This window comes from Haemaphysalis longicornis, unplaced genomic scaffold, assembly GCF_048455015.1.
Source record: "Haemaphysalis longicornis isolate Haplotype H1 unplaced genomic scaffold, Haemaphysalis longicornis Haplotype H1 scaffold_10, whole genome shotgun sequence".
Taxonomy (NCBI): Eukaryota; Metazoa; Arthropoda; class Arachnida; order Ixodida; family Ixodidae; genus Haemaphysalis; species Haemaphysalis longicornis.
In genome coordinates this window covers 86,029,521-86,050,692 of record NW_027526204.1, presented here as the reverse complement: position 1 = coordinate 86,050,692, position 21,172 = coordinate 86,029,521, and the positions used below count along the sequence as shown (strand labels likewise).

At 46.1% G+C, this 21,172-nt stretch overlaps 1 protein-coding gene across 2 annotated transcripts in view; it reads left to right on the top strand.

Annotated features, from left to right (window-relative positions):
• The first annotated feature begins 684 nt into the window (after nt 1–684).
• The window catches only part of LOC144158866 (uncharacterized), a 39,127-nt gene continuing 18,639 nt past the window's right edge, over nt 685–21,172 (top strand). Inside the window, exons 1-3 of one of the 2 annotated variants that reach the window (XM_077690036.1) lie at nt 685–1,435; nt 18,622–18,748; nt 20,398–20,531. In XM_077690036.1, the coding sequence (XP_077546162.1) occupies nt 1,375–1,435; nt 18,622–18,748; nt 20,398–20,531 (322 nt within the window). In that variant the 5' untranslated portion in view covers nt 685–1,374. The remainder of the gene's footprint in view (nt 1,436–18,621; nt 18,749–20,397; nt 20,532–21,172) is intronic. The other variant, XM_077690037.1, reaches the window with a different exon arrangement.

Genomic DNA, 21,172 nt, shown 5'->3' with positions numbered 1-21,172 from the left:
GGACTGGCTAACAAGTGTCAGTGGCAAAATGCTAGCAGAATAACGAGCACAGCGACGCCTATAAGCGAGGACAACAAAAGGTAGCGTCTTAAGGAACGCTGTGGACATAGACTGTCGGAAGAGCGTCGGAAACGTTGCCCGGTAAGCGCCGTTAGAAAGAGTGATGAGTCCCGGAACAATCCCAAGGGGAAAGCCCAATGCCGCCTAAATGCTCAGCAATTAAACTTGAATGGGTAAGCGTAAAGCCGCAACCGTTAGACAGAAAGAAAGATAACGAATAAGGGACAGTAAACTGCCGTCGTAACACAACCTAGATAACCCCCGACAAAAACGAAAATCTACAGCCGCGTCAGGTGACAGATGAGCAATTAGTGACTCAACCGCGGAGCGGAGGAACCCGAGGAGGTTCCCAACAGGCCTTGTTGTCCTTCAGTGGCGTTGGCAGGGGGCCACACCCTCAAAACGGTTTCCAAACGGGACGCTATTAAGCGGAGATGCCGCGGCGAAGCTTCGTCGCCTTGTGGGGGGAGAAGGAACGAAAGAGATGAGGCGGCAGCTCCGGTAGCACGGCACCCCACCCACCCGGCGTGGACCAGCAACCAAGCGTGTCCATGAGGTGGGAGGGCAACGGCGCATGCGTGAGGAGGAGGCCTGGACCGTTACGGCCGAGCGACTTCCCCTCGCCGGGCTTGTGAAGTAAGCGCCAGCACCGCCGAAGAACTCGCGCAGTAGTCGAAACAATTGGACGCCGTGTAGAAGGCCGTTCGGCGGCAGCTGCAGACGACAGTAGCAGACGACACGCGACCGTAACCAACTAGGCGATCACAGGAGACTAGAGTTTCGATCGGTGCGGTGCCCGGCTTTGGTACAGACTTCTGGAACGTATTTTCTCCACCTGTGGCGTTAATCCAGCATTTCGTATTAAGGTATTTCAGGCGAAAGACCAATTTTCAGGTGTTTGTTATCAAGGATTCACCGGTCGTATTATCGACTTTCCGGAGAAAGAAGTGCCATCAGCTTATCAGCTCACGCCTAAAGCGAAGCAGTATTCGTCGCCGTGGGGCTGAGGATGCTCGTAAAGGACTGTTCAGTGACGCCGCTGGAAGTTTACTGAAGTAATTGTTGTCAACGCGGACCCGTGGATAGCGAACTTTAAGTTAGACTAGGAGCTGAGAAGAAGGAAGTCAGCCTGACCGTCGCCCCATCGATATCAAAGAGGCACACATCCAAGGTGACTTCAAATTCCGCAGTGCTTGCGAGGCTACGCACCACTCAGGACTTCGAAGAGCCCGAGATTCGTCCACAGTTTCAGCTGGGACCAGCACCGAGGATCTCCCTCCGTAACCACACTCCTCAAAGACAATTCTCGCTGCCATGTCTGAATCATCTGTGTGGACGACGGTGGTGCTGGTGGCATCCACCCTCATCTCACTCCGTAAGTGATTCCTCTCTTTTCGGTCTGCCGGGATCTGATAACGAGATTATTAAAGCCCCGGAACTTACCGCAATTTATACCCTAAAACCCCAACTAGTACATCATTAATCGTAGAGACTGCACTTGGATATTAGTGTGCTAGCGTGAACTGGAGCACGCATTGAGGAAATTTTTGAAGCACTTAACCTGAGTTCTGTTGTAATAGGAAATTTCACTCGTTTTTGTGGCAATTCCTTTTGAATCATAAGCGGTCAAAACTATGCCTCGGAGGACCTCCTTGACTGCTAATTCTGGGGCTGCCCGCATGGACTATCCGGCACCGTCATTCGTTTTTTCGTAGGGTTCAGATGCCCAATCTTGGAGGGAAAAACGTCCGGATCCACCTGCTAACTTCTAAGGACGGAATCTGTGGCAAGGGCGTTAAGAGGCCGATTCGATTTTCGGGCAGACGCGTTTCTGACACATGAATGTCAAAACTTGATTCAAGTTAGGGATAAGAAACCGCAGGTAATTTGAATTATTACGTATCAATGTTGTAGTGAAAGTTTTGTCCGAAATTATAATTCTGGGTCGTAGCATACGTATGATGCAGCAAAAAAACTTTCATTCAACCTTTAATGGGAGAACAACATTACAAAATCTACTAACCTGGCGAGAACCTTTCCAAAGTTCGTTTCCACGTCACTGCAGCGGGTGGCGACAAAATCAGGCTAGTCGCAATACGTAGTGCTCAAAAAGAACAAAAGCTGCATCTATTCCACACAATAGTGTGTGATGGATCAGGAACGCCCATTTCGCATCCGTTGTTTGGAACTGACTGTTTCATGTATTAACTACAGCAACAACTTCTAAAAGAAACAGCCGTTCCAAATAAATACATAATCAGTTTTTTGTGCTGAACCCCGATGATTAAGAGCATGTATGCTACCAACTCACACAGTGCCGTGGCTTTAGAAAAAAGTGTTTACGAATGAATGGTGGCTTTATCACTTAAATGAAAGCTCTCCCACTGTGCTATCGTAACAAGGACCACCACGCAGCCCTGAATATATGTATTGTTTAGCTTAATTCCATCCGGACATTTTGATTGGGAATAGGCCCAGACAGAGTACTCTATAACCGATAAATCTATGCTTAAAGCGTACAACCTTCGGCAAAATTTTTCATACAAAATATTCACTAACTAAAAACTTGAGTTTGGGCTAGTTGGTTCCATGACATATCGGACTAAAAAAAAACATGCGTTCGGGCTAGTTGGCTACATGACCTATCGGACTAAATCTGGAGTAAGGGCTAGTTGGTTTCATAAAATATCGGACTAAATCTGGAGTTTTGGCTTTTTTTTTCCATGTCATATTGGACAAAAAAAAACATGAGTTCAGGTATGTTTTCTGCATGGCATATCGGACTAAAGCATGAGTTCGGGCTAGTTAGGTGCATGACATATTGGAGCGGACATCTTAATTTGAGACAAGTTGGTTGCATGACGGTAGCGAAGAGTGGTGAATATTGGGTCAAACAGCCCTTCGTGGCACTGCTCGAGAATGAACTTAAATACCCTTATGGCGCATGTCACTAGATAAGATAAGACAAGTTATTTATTTGTCTTTGTACAGCACAAAATACAATACGATACGTGACGGACGGAAAAAAAGCTGCCCTTTGCAGCTTGAGCACCACTTACGCCCTACATAGGGCAACAGCAGTGATCTAGCACGCAGAGACGGAGCGACTGCATTTATCCACATTTTTACACAATAGCGACGGTAATATCAACCGTGTACATTACTATAAAAAGAAGCAGCTATAGAAAAAAAACCTATACAAAGCAAAATTGGTAAACCGACAGACCGGTAACCAAAAGTAAATCTTCAGTAATGAATAAGCCTGATTACAAAAAAGGCAGAAAAATGTACATCAGCTTTGTTTCCATTTTCAATGAGATTCTCGTTATAGAAATATTATTTTCTTCCAGTGTGTTTAAAAGTCTCCGTAAGGTGTACAAGACTGATTGGTAAGAATGACTGGTGCGACCGAATTTCAATGACCACAAGGCACTATGGCGTACACAGTAAGCTGGTTCATGACGAACAAGCTGAAAGATTGACAACATGGCACTGTTGTTGGCGACTACAGTAGTTTTGTACATTGAAAGATTTCTGAATGCGTAGAGTGAGGTCACCTTAAGAATATTAAACTCAGCAAAGTATTTGTCGGTATTAGCATTCCACTCCACATAAGCAATAAGCCGTATTGCTCGTTTTGCACTACAAGAATTTTCCATTTATTCTGCTTAGTTGTTCCCCAAAGTGCATGGCAGTAGCCAATAACTGGCAGCATAAATGCACTGTATATTAATCATTTACCCGTCTTGAAAGGCTGTATCGCTGTCGACGTATCATGCCATTTATATTCATTTTTTGTACGTATGCCGTCAATTTGCACGTCCCAATTTAGTGTTTCTGAGAATATAATACCCGAGCATTTTACACTACCCACGATCTCAACCCTATTATTACTGATCACAAGTTCAATATCGTCACCCGGAATTTTATTTTTTGTTTGAAGTATCACAGCCTTCGTCTTGTTTTCAATCTTAAGGCAGTCATTATTGTACCATTGACGAAGATAGTCTAAAAATTTATTGCCGTATATCGATAATTCAGCCACGGTAGGCCCTGTTACTAGCATTGTAATGTCATCAGCGTAAACCATAAGATGAACTGAAAGGGGGCCATAAGATATATTTAAGAACAACTGAGGACCCAAAATGCTACCTTAAGGTACTCCAGACAAAATTGACCTTGCATTTGACAATGAGTCATTGTAGTCTGCACCTGTATTCTGTTTTTTTTTAAATAAGCCTCTATGGGGTATAGGCAGCTTTCTCTAATTCTATAGTGGCTAAGTTTACACTGCAAAAATTTTGATGAGGTCGCAGGCTTTTGACAAATCGATATAAATTCCGAGAACAACATTTTTTCATCTCTAATAAGTTAATAATGATTTCTTTCTGTTTCAGTCAGCGCCATTTCTGTATATTTATTCCTTCTGAATCGAAATTGACATTCGGAAAGAATTGATTGCTTAAGGCGGAAGTTATTTATCGTGGAGTGAACATTTCTTTCTAGGGCTTTCGATAACACAGGGAAAGACAGGCCTATAATTCGACAAATCCGAAGTAGGGCCACTTTTGTGCATAGTGACTACTCTTGCAATTTGCATTTGTTTAAGAAAAAACCATTCCTCAGTGACAAATTCTACACGTGTACCAACACTGGAGCCAATAAATGCATTACGTATTTAAACGGCTGAATTTGAAAGCCATCTATATCCTTAGATTTACTGGAACGTAGATTTGTGAAAGCTGACAACACTTCTGTTTCACTTGTTGCGAACATAAACAGGGATACTCCAATCCTTGGCCCCTCACACACCTAATCATTTTCAACTCGGATAGTGATTACAGTATCCGAGTTTATAGTATCCGAGTTGTGTTGCCTACATCTTCGTGAACATCGTTTCCTATTTCTATTATTTTTCCTTCTCTTTCCTTCTTTATTTTTTTTGTTTCATATTCTCTTCTTTATTCTGCCTTCCTTTGGAATGTGACGTCATTCCTGTTTGTAATATATAATGCACACCGCAGTAATTATGCCCAGTTGTTAGTCAGCGCCTGTATTGTCTTCTTTTTCTTTTGCTCCCGTCCCTTCGCTATTTTCACTGATAAGGTAATAGAGAGTTTCCGTGCGTTTCGTGCATTCCGTGCATTCGGTGTTTTGCGTGCATACTGTCAGCACCTGGACCCGACTGCGCCTGCGCGCGTGGGCACGGCGGGGAGGCGCAGCCAATTCCCTCTATGTTCGCACCATTCGCTATAAACGGATTTCACAATATGCGAGTGCCTCTTCTGGCTGCTGGTTTATCAGCACAGTTAATTATTTTCGCCATTACCGAGCACGTGAAAGTGTGTTCCAGAAGTATGTCAGCTGTTCCAAGTGTATGTAGAAACAAAGGGCGAGAAAGAGGACGCAGTAGCAACCTAAGTCTTCTTTACGGAACGAAAGCTGTCGCCGTTTTTTAGGTCATGCATGGTGACAGAGGTTGCAAGAAGTTAAAATGCCCCCCCTCCCCCCATTCCGAGACAACTAATGAAGAAGTATAATTACTGTCGAGCCCTGTTTCGTCGAACACAGATGTGGTCAAATTTTTCCGTGTAGTATCGAACAAAAGTCGCAGGGGGAGACCATAACAAGGTTTAATAAACAAAAAAATACTCTTTCCTGATATTCCGAACGCCGGAAAAGGGTGGGCAACTCTGGGTACAGGGCATTTTAGCTTTTTTAAGTCACACGAGGCATTTAAACCCTTTTAGGCATTTCAACTCCATTTATCCGACGGATTATTGAACTCTGGATTTATCCGTTTATTGTGACATAACACATGATGCGCCTATCAGGGTTGCTAGTCAAGTTCTTCCCTTTTATATACAAGCTTTCTGAAGCAACAGGATAGCGCTGTAGCAATGTGCAGATTCGCACCTAATACCTCACCTCATTCCCGATCTTTGCACTAGTATTAACAACTTAGTGACTTTGTTTTCAATGCACCCCTCCTACAAAGCGGAGAACTACGAGTGATTATTTATCTGATGTTTTATGATTCTGCGCGTAATTCAATTAGAAGGACTGGGGACCTTACGATTGTAATGCCATAGATTGAATACATCCTAGCCGGTTCGATAACCAGGACTAATGGGAGGCCAAAGAATTTATTTGGTAAATAATAATTTCTCCAGGAGTGGCAGAAGTGAATATTTCTTGCGATCGCCGTTTTGTTTTGACAGGTAAGGAACACGTCGTTCGGTTGTCGTATAATCGTATTTCAGGGTTTATTGAACATGTAGACACTCTTTTTTACTTTTGTCGTTTGGAGAAAAAGCGATTCGAGTGCACAACCATTAAGGACGCCAGAACTTCCTAGGAGGATGAACTCAACATTTTGGCTGGTTTGTTGCTTCATGTCGCTGAACTCATAAATTGTTAGTATCTTGTTAAGTGTCAACTTCTTGTAACGTAACATAAACTTGTTAACATCTTCTTAACATCAACTTTTAATATCTTGTTAACTGTTCACCCCTCAGATTTTATTTCGTTTGTTACGCGTAATCTTCAGTCCTCACTCGTCGAGGCTAACAGTTATAGCCGCCCTTCCTCCCATTCCTCTTCCCCTCCCCTTCCTTCCCCCCCCCCCGTTTTCTGCACCAGCACGAGTACTGGCTGTGGACATTTGCATTTCTTAAAGCTTTATAAAATCAGGACATGTTCTGGGCCGTGTTTCGCGTGCAGTAAGGCCATCCTGTCGACTGCGCCAGTTATCGTTCCGCTAGCCAGCTTTCTGATAAAATAACTGGTCGCACGACTAAAAAATAAAAAGAAAAAATAGTGTTTTTTTTTTCTGTGTGCGTTGCGCACGCGCAGAGGGTTTATCCTGTCGACTGCGCCGATTATCGTGCCGCTAGCCTACCCTCTGATAAACTGGCTGCCCAAAAAACCAGGACCAGAAACCTGAAACCACAAGAAACCAGAACATGTTCTGCGATGCATTGCGCATACACATTTAGTTCATCCTGCTGATTGCATCAATTATAGTGCCGCTAGCCGAGCGCACCAATAAAATGATTACCTCAGAACAAAGAGATTACAGAATAGTTAACAGGATGAAAATTCATCGGAACCTAAATGGGCCCTGAAACACTTCCGATAAACGTTTTCACTCTTTCTTCGCGCCTGGAAGCACTGCTGAAGCTATAGTTATCGACAAAACGGAGCGGCACTGCGTGATTTGCTCGTCAAAGCAGGCACGCCTTCCGTTTCCGCTTTGCTTTTGTGACTTTCTTTTTAAAGTGGCTATCGAATGCGTTCATTGCATGCTGCAACTGAAGAAAAACCGGCCAACAGCCGCTACATCGCTCCAACGACGTAATTCGAGCGGTCGAAGAACGCCAAGACCAGGAAAACGAGCAAAATCCTTTGAGCAAGTTTCTAAATTATCTGATGGGCATAGAGTAGTAATTTTTGGCTGAAGTACTTTGCGACCTCCTAATCTAATTACTGGACGTGTTGGCTGACTACGTTCTGCAAGCATTTGAGATTTAGAAAAAAACCAGTTGAAAAAAGTGTTGCAGGGTCCCTTTAATACGAATACAAGGGACCTAGCCGTAGCACAAGGACAAGAAGAAACGACAGCGTCACTTGAGGCCCGCAGCGGTAGCGCACCACGCCGCAGCCGAAGTGTTCGCAGCACTGTCAACAATGGGACAATTTTCCTCCACCCTTCCCCGCCGCTCCCGCACGCGGTCGAGGTCTTCGCCAAAGTGCCCCGCCACTTTTCCTTTGTTTGCTCGAAGACGGCAGCGCAGAAGCCGCCGTGATGACTCCGCCGCCAATCCAACAAGCAAAGACAACAACAATATCGCGGAGGTCGGACCAATCAGCTGAATGTGATGCGCACTTTGCGTGGTAGTTCGCGGACATGTCCGAGATACATACGTTGATTCTGTGCGGACGTCACGGCACGCTACTATAAACTATGCTAGGCAAGACGGACGGACGGACGGACGGACGGACCGGCGGGCCAGAGAATTGAAGTCGACGGCGAGAAACTAGCGGCCGGAAAGGCTAGCGGGAATAGCGAACGGCGGCGCAAAACCTGATATTACGGTTGCCGCCAGTAACGAAAGGATGTTACGCGTAGGCTAATGACGGCTCCAGAAATAATTCTTTTCCGGCGTTTGTTTCCGAAGGAACTCCGGTAGCACGCCAAGACCCTTCCAAGGCCAAGGTGGGTTGCGCGCCCGCTTTCGGCGCCAACGGAAAAAGACGAACATAAAAAAAGGGGAGGATGTCAGTATGTTTATGCTGACGCTAGGCTTTTTTTTTTTTTGGTTTAGTTTCCAAGAAAGCAATGAAAGGCGGAAATGGGAGGAACAGGGCCACGGAGTTCATAACGAATTTGCAATGATACAAGGCTTCACCGTCTGCTAGACGAACGTTCTTTTTAACGGAGCCGCTCCGCGGACACGTGGCCACGCAGTAAAGCATGACGTCAGCGCACAAGTCGGCAGAAGTGACGTCACCGGTAATTGGGATGACCGAGTCACGCATGACGAGCTCGCTCAACAACGACTCATCTGATTGATGGCCGAATGTGGAGTAATCGCTGCATTGTTTTAATTCGTCGAGAGAAAGGTAACGTGCAGCCGGCAATCGTTGACGTGAATGAGGAGGAGTAGGACGAATTATGACGTCACGTGGTGAATCGTAGTTACCAGCCAGGCAAATTTGACAAGCTAGTGCCAAGGTCGCACGCTAGCCATCTCTGAGTTGAGACCCGCCTGGTATGATTCAATCGTTGAGTAGTTCATAGGTGTGGCATGTAAGAAAAGTAGCAATGTAGCAATATGGAATGACAATGAAGGTGTGTCACCATGTACTCATTTTTTTCTTTTGTCGCGACCAAAAACTGTGGCGAAATTTTTCTTGTGGTCCAAATATTCGTTGTTTAAAGAATTTTCGAACGAATTATTCCTCGTTTACTAAGTCTTATAAAAAAGTTGTATAAAGTCATGTGGTGGCCAACCTTTCCCTTCGCAGAAACTTACTACGAAGTTTCGTTTTTTTTTTGTTTCGCCATGAACAAGCCACGATTTCTTGTCCGTAGTAATCTATAGTTTTCATCAGTTGGCTAAAATTCTGGTACTTTTATGTACAGTCATGCATAGTGTAAAAGGCTAAAACGGCTCAAGAAAAGCTGAAAGCCATCTCAAGTAGCAAAGGCTTGATGCGGGCAAAAGGGTTCGACATATATCAAAAGGTTTTAAAGCGCAAAAATATACACAAACGGAGAATTAAGCATGACCGACAAGACGGCACTTCAAACTGAACTTTATTTATAAGAAAGAAAACTGTATTTATATCTTCACCACACGCGACGTCAAGGATTACGTTCTGGTTCCTTCAGCAGGAATTAATTCTCTCTCTCTCTCTCTCTCTCTCTCTCTCTCTCTCTCTCTCTCTCTCTCTCTCTCTCTCTCTCTCTCTCTCTCTGTAAGGGCAATAAACATTTCACTCATGCACTCCTGATTCGCTTTCTTGATAAAGTACGCTTCGAGAAATTCTCGCTCCAGCTCATGGCTGGCCCCTCACAGAAATCTGGTTTGCTTTATCATCGGGATGCAGTCGCAAGTTATTACACTGTTTCGATATGTGACCATCAGCATTGTTCTTTACCACCCAATTATGTTCCCGCGGTCCGTCTAGTGACATTTCGGAGAGAGAGAGACAGTGAATTCCTGAAAAAAGATACAGAGAGTAATCATTGACATCATGTGTGCGCAAAATAAAAGTACAGGTGTTTTTAATAGTACCTGAGCTACACGCTCATTCCAAAGGCCCTGGAAAGGCCGTTGAACCTGTTGTCTATCGAGTGCCCTATTACACTACAGCTGGAGACTTGCGGGAAGTGGCATAACAAGACTCCTTGGTTTATTAGTTACCGCGGCGTGTATGCAAATAGGACGACGCGGAGAGGCGGCCAAGCGTTTCCGTGTACACACCGGCGTGCCTTAGACGGTCCCGGGCGTGACCCATTTTCGACAGCTCACACCGTCGTTCTCCTCAACGTATACCCTTACGCTCATCAGGCCTACTCGCCTAACTCGACGCGCAGTCACAGCGTGCACACACAATGGAAGCTGTCGAAGCTTCATACGGTCTTTGCAACTCACGTTTCACTCGCTGTGGGAAATACCTCATCCCCGGGTGCGGCTAGTTAAATGGACATCCTTAATTGTGGCGTTAGTCTATTGTATACACTTACCGAAAGAAGAGGGGCTTTTAATGAACAGTGATGTGGTGGGCTGTGCAAGTTCGTTGTGTTCGTCTGTAAAAGATCGCTATAGATATGAAAGCGCACGAATAAACTGTTCAATGTGTACTTACCTGCACTCATTTTCTCCTGCTCATTCGCGCATGCTCGTTTTCATACTCGGGCTTGTACTTGTACCTCACGCGTACTCGTACTTGTTGTAATAAAAGCTAACGTGGCCGTGTGGGCAAGTTTGGGAAGTCCTCTTACCTGGGGATATAACATGAGGTTATTAAGGAAGGTGAGAACGAAAAAATCCAGGGCCATCTCCACTAACGTGAAACCTGGGGAGGGGCGAAGCATGCAGAGTGTAAGTGGCACCTTGGCGTTTTTGCCCACGGAGACGAAATCGTCGGGGTGTAGAAGTATACAGTTTTGCTGTAAAATCTCTTGTCTTTGAAGCACGAAACTCTCTAACGCGAGGCGTAAACGAGTGTCTAGACTTAACTCATAAAAACTTATCAACTTATGTTTTTAATCCTAGAACCCGAGATTACTTCTCAAGTCATGACATGTGTTTTAGCAAGCATGAGTGTGGATGCGTGCGCGGGAGCTCTTGAAGATTTGATGCTGGCTTACCGTAACTAATTGAAAATCAAGGTGCGACCAGGAACGGGTGAACGCGATATCGAGTAGTTCAAAACCAATAGTCCCATTTGACGACAGTGGGTGGTCATAGAGTAGATGTACTTACGAAGAGTTCACATTCACTCTCAAGTACTTTGCCATTTTTTATGAACGTGTGCTATCATGAGTGCCTACTCCTGGTTAAGTAGGGGCTAAACAGTCATTCCTCAGCGGCACAGGGATCACATAGAATCCAGTTTGCACTCATGACTACTCCTCATGGTCCCATTTTTAGGCTTGACCTATACTCTTGCCTTTAGCCTGGGCGTGAACATACCAAGTATCATTGTCGCATGCGAGTTCGTGTGAGTTCGAGTACAAACGAGTACAGTCGTACACCGCCCTGGCTGGATCAACGCTTTCCGCACTTACCGTCCTCTTTCTTCCTAACGTCAGGTAATTCAGTCACAACTTTCGCACTGCCCGGAAGGTAAAGGTGGTACTCAAGTCCTCCACGCTGGTTTAAACTGTTTTTCGTCAAAATGTTCAAGCTACGGCACGCCAAAGTAGAATATTATGCTACAGCTAAACCTGTGGACGACTGTACGATAGCACGGAGAAATCTTCCCATGAGTCCTCATTGGTATGGCAGATCTTTATGCGCGATCCCAGTTTGCCTCACGATACCGTCCATGTGTCATTGCCGCTGTCCCGTACTCTCCGAGTGGCAGTCACGCACAACTGTAACAAAGCTCGTGTAAGCCCGGACAGGCTGCTCAGAATGCTCTTTTCTTCTTGACTTCCGCAAATTAGGAGTCACGGCAATTGCGCCGCCCAAACGCATTGTGGCTTGCAGTCACAGCCCACCGCTCAAATTCCGGCTGTATGCTCACAGCATTGTGAGCGGACATAGCTGTGATCTATGTACAAGACACTGAGCATTTGTAATGTAGTTCCCTTCGAATTGGCGCTGTGCAAGCGACAACCGCAGGATCCACGCTGAACCGCGTCGTTTTTGTAGCGGGGGCAACACTAACCGAGGTTGAGCAGTTTTGCGTGGCTCCTGAAGAGCCATGCTGCGCATGCGTGAGGAGCAGTGACGTCACACGGCGCACAGAACGTTGCTCGCTGCCCGGCGTCTCACACACCCCACGCGCCCAGCTTCTTCGCCGACCTCCGTTCTGCACGTGGCGGCCCGGTCCACTTGATGATCATGCGAGGGGCGGCCGGGTGTGGAACCGATGGCTCGTGCGTGGCAGCAACACCGGCGTGCGCCTGTGGAACCAGCTTAGCTGTGGTGCGATTGGTGACGCTGCGCCGGAGCCACTTGATAAATAAACATGTGTCACATAATGAGTATACCACGTTTTTTGCACGATACTGGACTAGACACACGTCTTGGTCTCCAGGAGTGGCATTCTTCGGTACTATGCACTCTTAGCTCGAGGAGTGGCTTCTCGCATAAATTTGTGTCTTGGTGTGACGGTCGTGTTTTTGTTGTTTCACTTCCCTATCGTTTCTGCCACGTTTTCATTGCGTGTTTTTACTTTTCATCTCGGCGCAGTAATGGAATTCAAGGGACGATTTCATGCGCCTACGTGTGGGCTATGAAACGCGCAATAGAACAAGGATATACGAATTAACTTAAGCCACCTGGGTATCTTTACCGTATGACGCAACCCCGACGCACGCAATCCCGACACAGCATAGTGCGACACCTTACCCGCTAACCTTATTTATGAGGCGCCCTGTAGTAGAGGGCTTCGACCTAATTTCGACCACCTGGGGATCTCTAACGTGTGCCGAAATCTCGACACACGGGCGTTCTCGCTTTTCGCCTCCATCAAAAATGCAGCCACCCAGGACTCCGCCGAGTGAGTGGTTCAATCAAGTGACAGACAGACAGACAGACCAAACATTTTGCGCTTACAGTCATCCAAAAAAGACTCTCGTCTTTAAAAATTGATTTCCCAGCGTATAGAGACTCTCAAAAGCGGGCAAATGCATTGGAAACCCGCTCCCAGAAACGCACTCCACGCCAACACGCCTCGCCGTTTTACCAGCAAGCGTGCAGCCAGCAAGGCCCAGCCAAGCGAACCGCCCACTGCGTACCCACAGCGGTGCAGACAGCGAAAGTGGTTGTTGCGCTGGCCTCGGAGGACGGTCGGGCGATTGGGCGGCCGACCTTCCGAGTCGCGTGGCCAGCGGTGCGGTACCTGACTCGGCCACGGGGCCCTCGAGAGTGCCGAGTCATCGCCGCCACCGCTGGCGCACGCTCCGCGGAACTCGGAACTGACGACGACGGGAAGGGGGCGGGTCAGAAACCCTGCAAACGCGGCGGCTCCCGACACGAAGTCCGCAGAGAAAGGCCTAATTACGCTACCGGCTAAGACCGCGCTACAGCCACTGTTTTTTTTTTATCGTGTGCTGACGTATAACGGAAAGGTGGAAGGACGCTCTACCCTGTTCTTGGCGGTACCGCCACGAACACCGATGAGCAGAAATAACGATAATGATGATAACGATAATATATTGTTAGAACTTTTTTGTTGTTGTTGTTGTTGTTGTTGTTGTGAACGTTTATTTGCACGTGGTTCTCTCCTTACGCTGTGCGGTGGAAATGGTTTTGGAAGAGAGGAGGGTAGGAGGACAGGGCGAGAGAAAGGTGTGGCCCAGGGACGATGTGGTTTGGTTCGCCGGGATGTTGTTTTAGCAGTGGGAGACTGAGCTGGCCAGCCCGGACTAGGAATCCTGGACTAGGGACGCTTCACCACCACCCTTTCCCTTTTGCTCAAATAAACGTTTTCTATTACACTCTCACCGACCAACTCAGACCGTTACAAGCCCCGTAGTCAAGGGGCCGGTGTCCTTCCCTTCCGTCTTTCGTACTTTTTCTTTCTCTTTTTCCTACTTTTCTTCTTTCCATACTGCTTGCTTGCCTCTTTTATGTTGTTGTTCTTGTTGTTGTTGTTTTTGTTGTTGTTGTTTCTGTCTTCATTCCTTATTTCACCACTCCTGATTTCTTCAATCAAATTCCCTTCGCGTCTTTCTGCGTCTTGTTTTGTTTTGATAAGCTCTGGTTCTTACACTCGAAGTTGAAGCCACCAGGACCGAGGGCGCTCGCGAAACTGAGGAGGCCTAACTCAGTGGTCCCTGTTTAGGTACTTTTTTTCTTCTAGGTTGGGAAGACGTCGCGTCTTATAGACGACCGTTTCGAAAAAAAGTAAAATTTGATAGTTCAGTCTATAGAAAAACCCGATGAGAACCACTGCTGACAAGGAAAAAATCACCTTTTCCCTCCTTTTGCCCCTGACTTGGTTTTTCGAGGACCAAAAAATAAATAAAACGCTGCAGTGCCCTTGACGTTGCTCCAGCTGCAGTAGCAAGAACACCAAGATATGGTATACATCTCAAAGTTATAACTTTATAGGTTAACGATTGGGGAGACTTGTTCTCGACCTCGAGCCCATAGCCTGTCGCTTGAGATGCTCATCACCGTACGGCGAAACGTCACCGTACAGTCGTAAGCCACTTCGAGCTCATTATTTCACAATGGCCCGGACAACGAAACCGTACAAATGGAGTGGTTCGGGAAGAATTCTGGAGAGTCGCAGCCGCGGCCAGTAACTCGTACACGCCGATGTCCGGTCGCTTAGTTGCGCATGCCGGCTCGGCCGCAACAGGACTAACAATTCTCCTTTACGAGGCCAGAACAAAGCCTTTAGTGCCATTAGGGTTTTCTGTCAAGCAAGGCAGGTATGCGAATATTGATAATTGCACCTACAGTCTTTGTCAAAACTTTCTAGGCCAAACGTGTGCCCTATGTACCGCAAATAATTTAAATAATAAGCTTAACGTTTAACTGCCACAAAATTATTCTAGTGCAGTAAGAAAAAACGGTGTATTCTCGAGCTTTTTCGCATAAAACGTTTTAGCCTCGCTCAAGACGTAGGCGTGCGCAATGAGTTTTTTTTTTCTTTTTTTTTTGCGGCCAGTGCACTTTCGGCGTGGCCTGTAAAATTCTGACAAAGACTGAACGTTCCATTGGACGAGCGTGGCAACACATATCGGACTTATGCGTTGCACTTTATACATTTGAATGTTTGTGTATTGCAATATAGTACTGTGTGTGCTTTGAATACGATGCATATATGTTTACTGCGTGACATTCCAATGTTTGTAGACGCATACATTCTATGGGCATATTGGTACTGTATGTAAGCGCATATATTTTACATAGCATATTTTTCATCAGCAACGTGGGATGTTTCCAATGTTCTAATGCGATTTTTATTTTCTTTTGGCTTCCTGATTAACTGTAGAGTTTAACAACAGCGTTACTTGGATTGGATTTGATTGGATTGGCTACACTGGCCGAGGTTGACCAGTTTCGCGTAGTTCCTGGAGAGCCGTGCTGTGCAAGCGCGGGTATTGGATTGCATTACATTGCATTGCATTGCATTGCATTGCATTGCATTGCATGGCATTGCATTGGATTAGATTGGATTTGGATTGGATGATAAGCAGCAGTAAGTATGATAATCAGCTAATCCTAGACAACCAGGAACCTAAGAATAACCAGCTGAACCTTAGCTCACGGTATACGTATATCATGGCATAGCCACTCGGCTTTCGAAGCCTCTGGGTTACGCCGCGGCGAAGGGACCGTGACAGGCTACACCGTAACGCCGTGGCGATACGCTTGGTTCCATCGAGCAAGCTAGGACAACAAGGCGAGCGCCTAAAGTGATGTGCACTTTAAAAATGGGAAGAGCCAGTGGCCGTGGTAGAACGGGCTGTAGACGCTTGGAACCTGAGATGGTAGTCCACGGCAAACCCGCCCCGCCAGGCTACTTGTAAGCCGGCCACAGCTTGCGGGATCTGGACAGCCGAAGGGTACGCTCAACGGGACGACGCAACCGAGCGACCACCCGCCCTGCGTGGCTCGTAGTCTCGAAGATCCGGGAGATGTTCATGAGATAAAACTACAGTATACTCGGGACAAGCCAGACTTGAAAGGACCCCAGTATTTTGTATGAATAATCAGAAGTTTGAAATACCAGAAGTTCTTGTAAAAATGACTCGGGCAACATGCACACTTGTGTTGCAATGAAACATTCACATATATTTATAATACAACATTTACACAGAGAATTGAAGTGTCAGTTACACTTTGAAGAAAATAATCACGAATGGATCACGGGTCTGTCCCGCCTGCCGTCTTGTTTCTTTTTTCTTCCTCGATCCACGCGTGGTTGTTCAGGTGGGCGGTTTCGCTTTGACACGCGTATACAGGTAATCGGCTTTATATGCTACTGTTAGGGATTTGAGGAGGCAAATGTGCAGCTACAAGAGCCAAATGCAGCAGATATTTTCCGGCAAGGACAAGCAAACAGTACCAATTAAACGAATTTACGCAATGAATCAGTTTGAATTCAGCGGCTTTAAAATAAGTTTGAAACAACGCGGGCCAAACAATATTTTCAAATTTGTTTGAATTAGCCGAAATTTTGAATTATCCGAGTTGGAATTATCGCACGGCAACTTCGCGACACCACCCCCTACGGAAAAGAGCGCCCCCAAATTTAACAAAGTTGTGGAAAACGCTTAAAAAATACCCACATGAAATCAACTAAAAATAACCCGCCGGGAACAAGATTCCCACAGTCCTAAACGCAGGGAAGGCGGGGGGGAGGGAAGGGGCGGAGGAGGGAGGGAGGAGCGGTTACGAAATCCGAATTCCTTAGCGCACTGGTTTTCGGCGGCAATCATGGTTGCGAAGAGGTACCGAAAGAGCCAGGCTTGCAGTTTCGCCCGGGAATCTCACTAGTTTGTTCTGAGCTGCGACTCTCCGTCGCCTCGCGCAGCGCGTGCTCACGGAACACCCCTGTGTATGAAAGCCTTGCACAGGAGTTAGGCATGCCAGGAGGGAAACGGGCCACCAAGGGAGAGTAGGTGCGCTTTCCGGAGAGGCTTCCTGGGGTTCTAGACAAAATTCTAGTATGGTTTCCAGCACAGGTGTTGCCTTGGTTGCCGTGCATCAAAGCGCGACAAAATTTAGGTGGGTTGAAGCCCGATAAGACCCCCCCCTTTCGCTCCGCCCCTGAAGCTACTCACAACATGGGGTCGGGGAGCGCATGTCAGCCAGACGGGGCTCGAAACCTTAAATTTGTACCTATATTTCATACGCAGTTTTGACAGGCCACATCGCTCATCTGTGTGATGTGTGGTGTGCGCTCGAATACGGCGAAAAATTTCACCGAAAGTTCGCACTTGCGTACCTACGCAAGTCTCAAGCACACAACTTTATCCGACCCGATAAGTCCTCTGGAAAGGGCCTCAAAACATCGATGACTTGGAAGAGCTAGCCCACACTATATACCCTGCATCTAACTCCAAAGAGGATTGAAAGCTATCAACCTTTTCATCCGTTAATCTTTAATAAGATCATGCCACGTTCTGGGACGTGTTGCGCATGCGCAGTTACATTTTCCTGTCGACTGCGCCAATTACAGGGCCGCTAGCACAGCCCACTGGTAAAATGGTAGCTCCAAGGGCGAAGAAGTTAAAGAGGTCTATGGAACAGACATCCCACTAGATAAACAAAAAAATCATTGAAAACTATAGAACAGGTACCTCACGCATTCAACCTTCCGGCTAAGGCCGAAAAGCATTGACGACTATTAAAATGCTATCTGCTCTACACGTTTCTTACAACGTCATTCCTATTATACAAGACATTTTATTGAGAACACCCAAGGAAACTTCCCCAGTCGTGTTGTCCTTGACATCAAGGCTGCGTTTGGCAGCGCTTCCCGTGAAGCTGTTTGCCGAAAGAAGGCACGCTGAGGGCTGCGGGGCGAACGTGTGCTTGACTATATGGGGCCATTTTGCGAGGTATGTTTAACGATATGTCGACAGAAGGCGGTGCCGCCAGCCAGCGTCCGGTCAGAGTCCCAAGCCCAACGGTTTTCGCTGTTTACCTTCTCTACCTTGTACATGGGCTGACTAGACTTGTTGTACCTCTTTGTATGACGACGATTCTGATGACAGGTTCCCGGGAGGCCGGGAACGGCACCAACATGCGTTCAAAGTGGCACAAATTTAAGTCATTATAGCAGTAGCGCAATATCTCGGCCAATTCGTATTGTTCTGTAAAGAAGAGGTAACGGGGGCCAGTTGGTGAATGTTGCTTAAACGAAAAAAAAAAAAACAGCGAGAAAGGCAGGACCAAGGAAGACTAGATACACGGAGCTTCGCTCGCTTTGCCTTCAAAATGTGCTGCGCCTGTGTAGAAAGTGTGACGCATCCCGTTAGCATAGCGGCGTAAATAAGCGTAGTGGCGGAAATATGCACACAATAAATTCCGTCGCAATGGCAGCATCCCTCACATTCATCTGGGCTCACTGGCCCTCACCATTTAAAACACGTTCTGTCATTATTCCACTCACTGGCTTGGTGGCGAATTTATCTTGCTTTATTTGTACCGAAACGACTCGTATGATACGCGCCTTGAGTAAATCAAGCAGTGCCAGTTTAGACGTTTTTACATTAGATAACTGTTGCTACCTATCGAAAGGTTGCTTTACTAGAACGGTTATACCTGCTGGCGCGCAGAATTTGAAAGAGATTAAGAAAATAAAAACAGTGTTAGAGGTTGTAAAATCGAGCATGCATGGTCTTCTGCGCAGGCGCCGATCCCGCGTTCGGCCAGACGTGCAGTTTGGAGCGGGCGCAGCAGTGCCGCGACGACCTGATGAGGCAAGTGCGGCAGGAGAGCCGAAGCTTCAGGGGACAGGAGATCACGAACATCTGCAGGTGAGCCTTCTTCTCAGGGGACGAGGGAGAAAAAACAAAACAAAACAAAAAACAAACAAAAAACATACGAGTCATTGTACTTTGTATAAAATACATATTACACACATGGTTAGAGAATCTACACGAACTCTTTTTTTCATCACTTGGTAGTGGTAGTGATTGTGGATTTGTGATTACTCAATGAAACCCGAAAGGACTAGAGTTTTATCCTAGCAGAAAAACAGGTGGCCGTCTGTTCTCCTCGCGTAGATGCCCATGTACTGAGAGCAAGCGGGAATTCTTTTACTTCTACGAATTCATTGGGGAATAACTAATGATGACAAGTAAATAAAACTAGGCGTATTGATAGAGTCGCCTTAGCGGCCAATTGTAATTTAACTGTTTTGGGGATAGTTTTCATAAAGAAAGAGTTGCAGCTGTTTATGCGGAGCATTCGCGAGAAAATTGTCTTTGTCACGAAACCTTTTTTTGTTAGCGAACATGAAGAATCCACGGAACCCTTCCTATATAAGGCTTCGCTTAAAAAAAAAACAGACTTCAGGGACTTGTAATGCGGGAACAGCATCAATAGTATGTATTCTCCAATGCCCTGCAACTTTCCTTGGGTGGAAGACTTCAGGGACTTGTAATGCGGGAACAGCATCAATAGTATGTATTCTCCAATGCCCTGCAACTTTCCTTGGGTGGAAGCGCAGGAAAATGAGCACGCCTTGTTTATATATTGTCTGCAATATATAGGTTACCACTTTCGAATGCAACAACTTCACTACAAGTATAGCCTCGTTATACGTGCCCTGACTATTTTTATTTTGCTTGCATTGAAACAGTTCTTGCTGATCTTGTTGTCCTTTTTACTAATTTTTTACCCCAGTCAACTGGACCACCATACCCCCGTGAAAATGGAAAGAGCATTTCTAGCAAAAAATCATAATTTCCGGCTTCATTTCTGACTAGATTATTCGATTCTAGCTGGAATCGACAGCTTCTAACTAGAAAAATTCTTAGTCTAGCTAGAGACGATTATTTCCAGCTTGCAGGATTTTTTTTTTCTAGGTGGACTGAGAAATGCTAGCTGGAAGTATAGCTCAGTCCAGCTAGAAATGAACTAGAAAGTGAATTTCTAGCGAGAAGTTCTGCTATTTCTAGCTAGATTATTTCTATCTAAAGAAAATTTCTGGTTCAATATTCCAGCTAGAAAAAGAAACATATTTTCACCTGAGATGGTAATGTTTGTTTGTTCCTTTGTTATTATGTACCACGTAAGCTTGTTTAAATATTGCTTTCGTGGTTCTCTAGCTGCCTTCCAACACCAAAACTGAGTAACTTAAAGTGGTTCTCAACAGTGTTTTGTGACTCAACCGAATTCTTATCTCACTTAACTAAATGACTAAATATTCTATTTATAGTGTTTTTAGTTTCGGCCTTCTTTCTGTACGTAAACTCCTTGTCAGAATAGTATATACTTGAACATCTTGAAACAACAGCTCAATACGGACAAGTACACGAGAAGAAACTAAGGCACACCCAACCGTCGACTTTCACTCATGTCCGTAAAATTATTGCGCTGTGCTTCAATATTTTCAAGACCAACTACGAACTATCCTTCAACAGCATATACAATTTACAAACAAACTGAATCGGTAACGCAGGTCCGTCCGGGACAACATGGCGTGCCTGATGTGGCACTCGTCCAACTGCCAGTCGAGGGACCAGCAGGAGAAGAGCGGTGACGTCATCCTCTCCGCCAAGTCCTTCCTGGACAGGTCCTGCGACCTGGACGGTGGTACGTGACCAGTGCGTGAATTGGCCAGCAGGAGCCTCGGAATTCACGCATGCACTCTTAGGAGAGAAAGGGGACTTACCGCAAAAGAAAATGAATGACCGGATGCGTAATTACCCTCAAGTCACCGCTTCCCGTTCGCCCGATGCACGGGAGTACGTCGTACAAGGCCAGCCGTGCTTTTTGACCATTGTGACTGTGACGCGCGCACTTAGGAAGAACTGATTTATTCAGAAAAGGAGGTGTAAGCGCGCAAGTTGACGTTGCGTATGAGAATACAATAAAATTAAACCTGAAAGTCCCTATTATTAAACAGTTTTAGTTTCACGTGCGTGCAGAGTTCACGTACGCAAACGTGAAAAGTATACGTAGCCCACGCGCATGCAGTTTGAAACCCTTATAGTTACACTAGAGTGTACTAGAAGAATCCTTCTAGTACACTATAGTTACACCTACGCGCCGCACCCCGCGCGTAGTACACATTAGAGTGTACTAGAAGATCCTTCTAGTACACTCTAGTGCTATGATGCAGGCACTCTTTGCCCATAGCCGTGCGTTATTCCTAGCGCCATCTACTAAAAGACACAGACACTGCGGTAGCCACTCGTGATCTCGCGATCCCGTTGCTATGACGACGACAAACG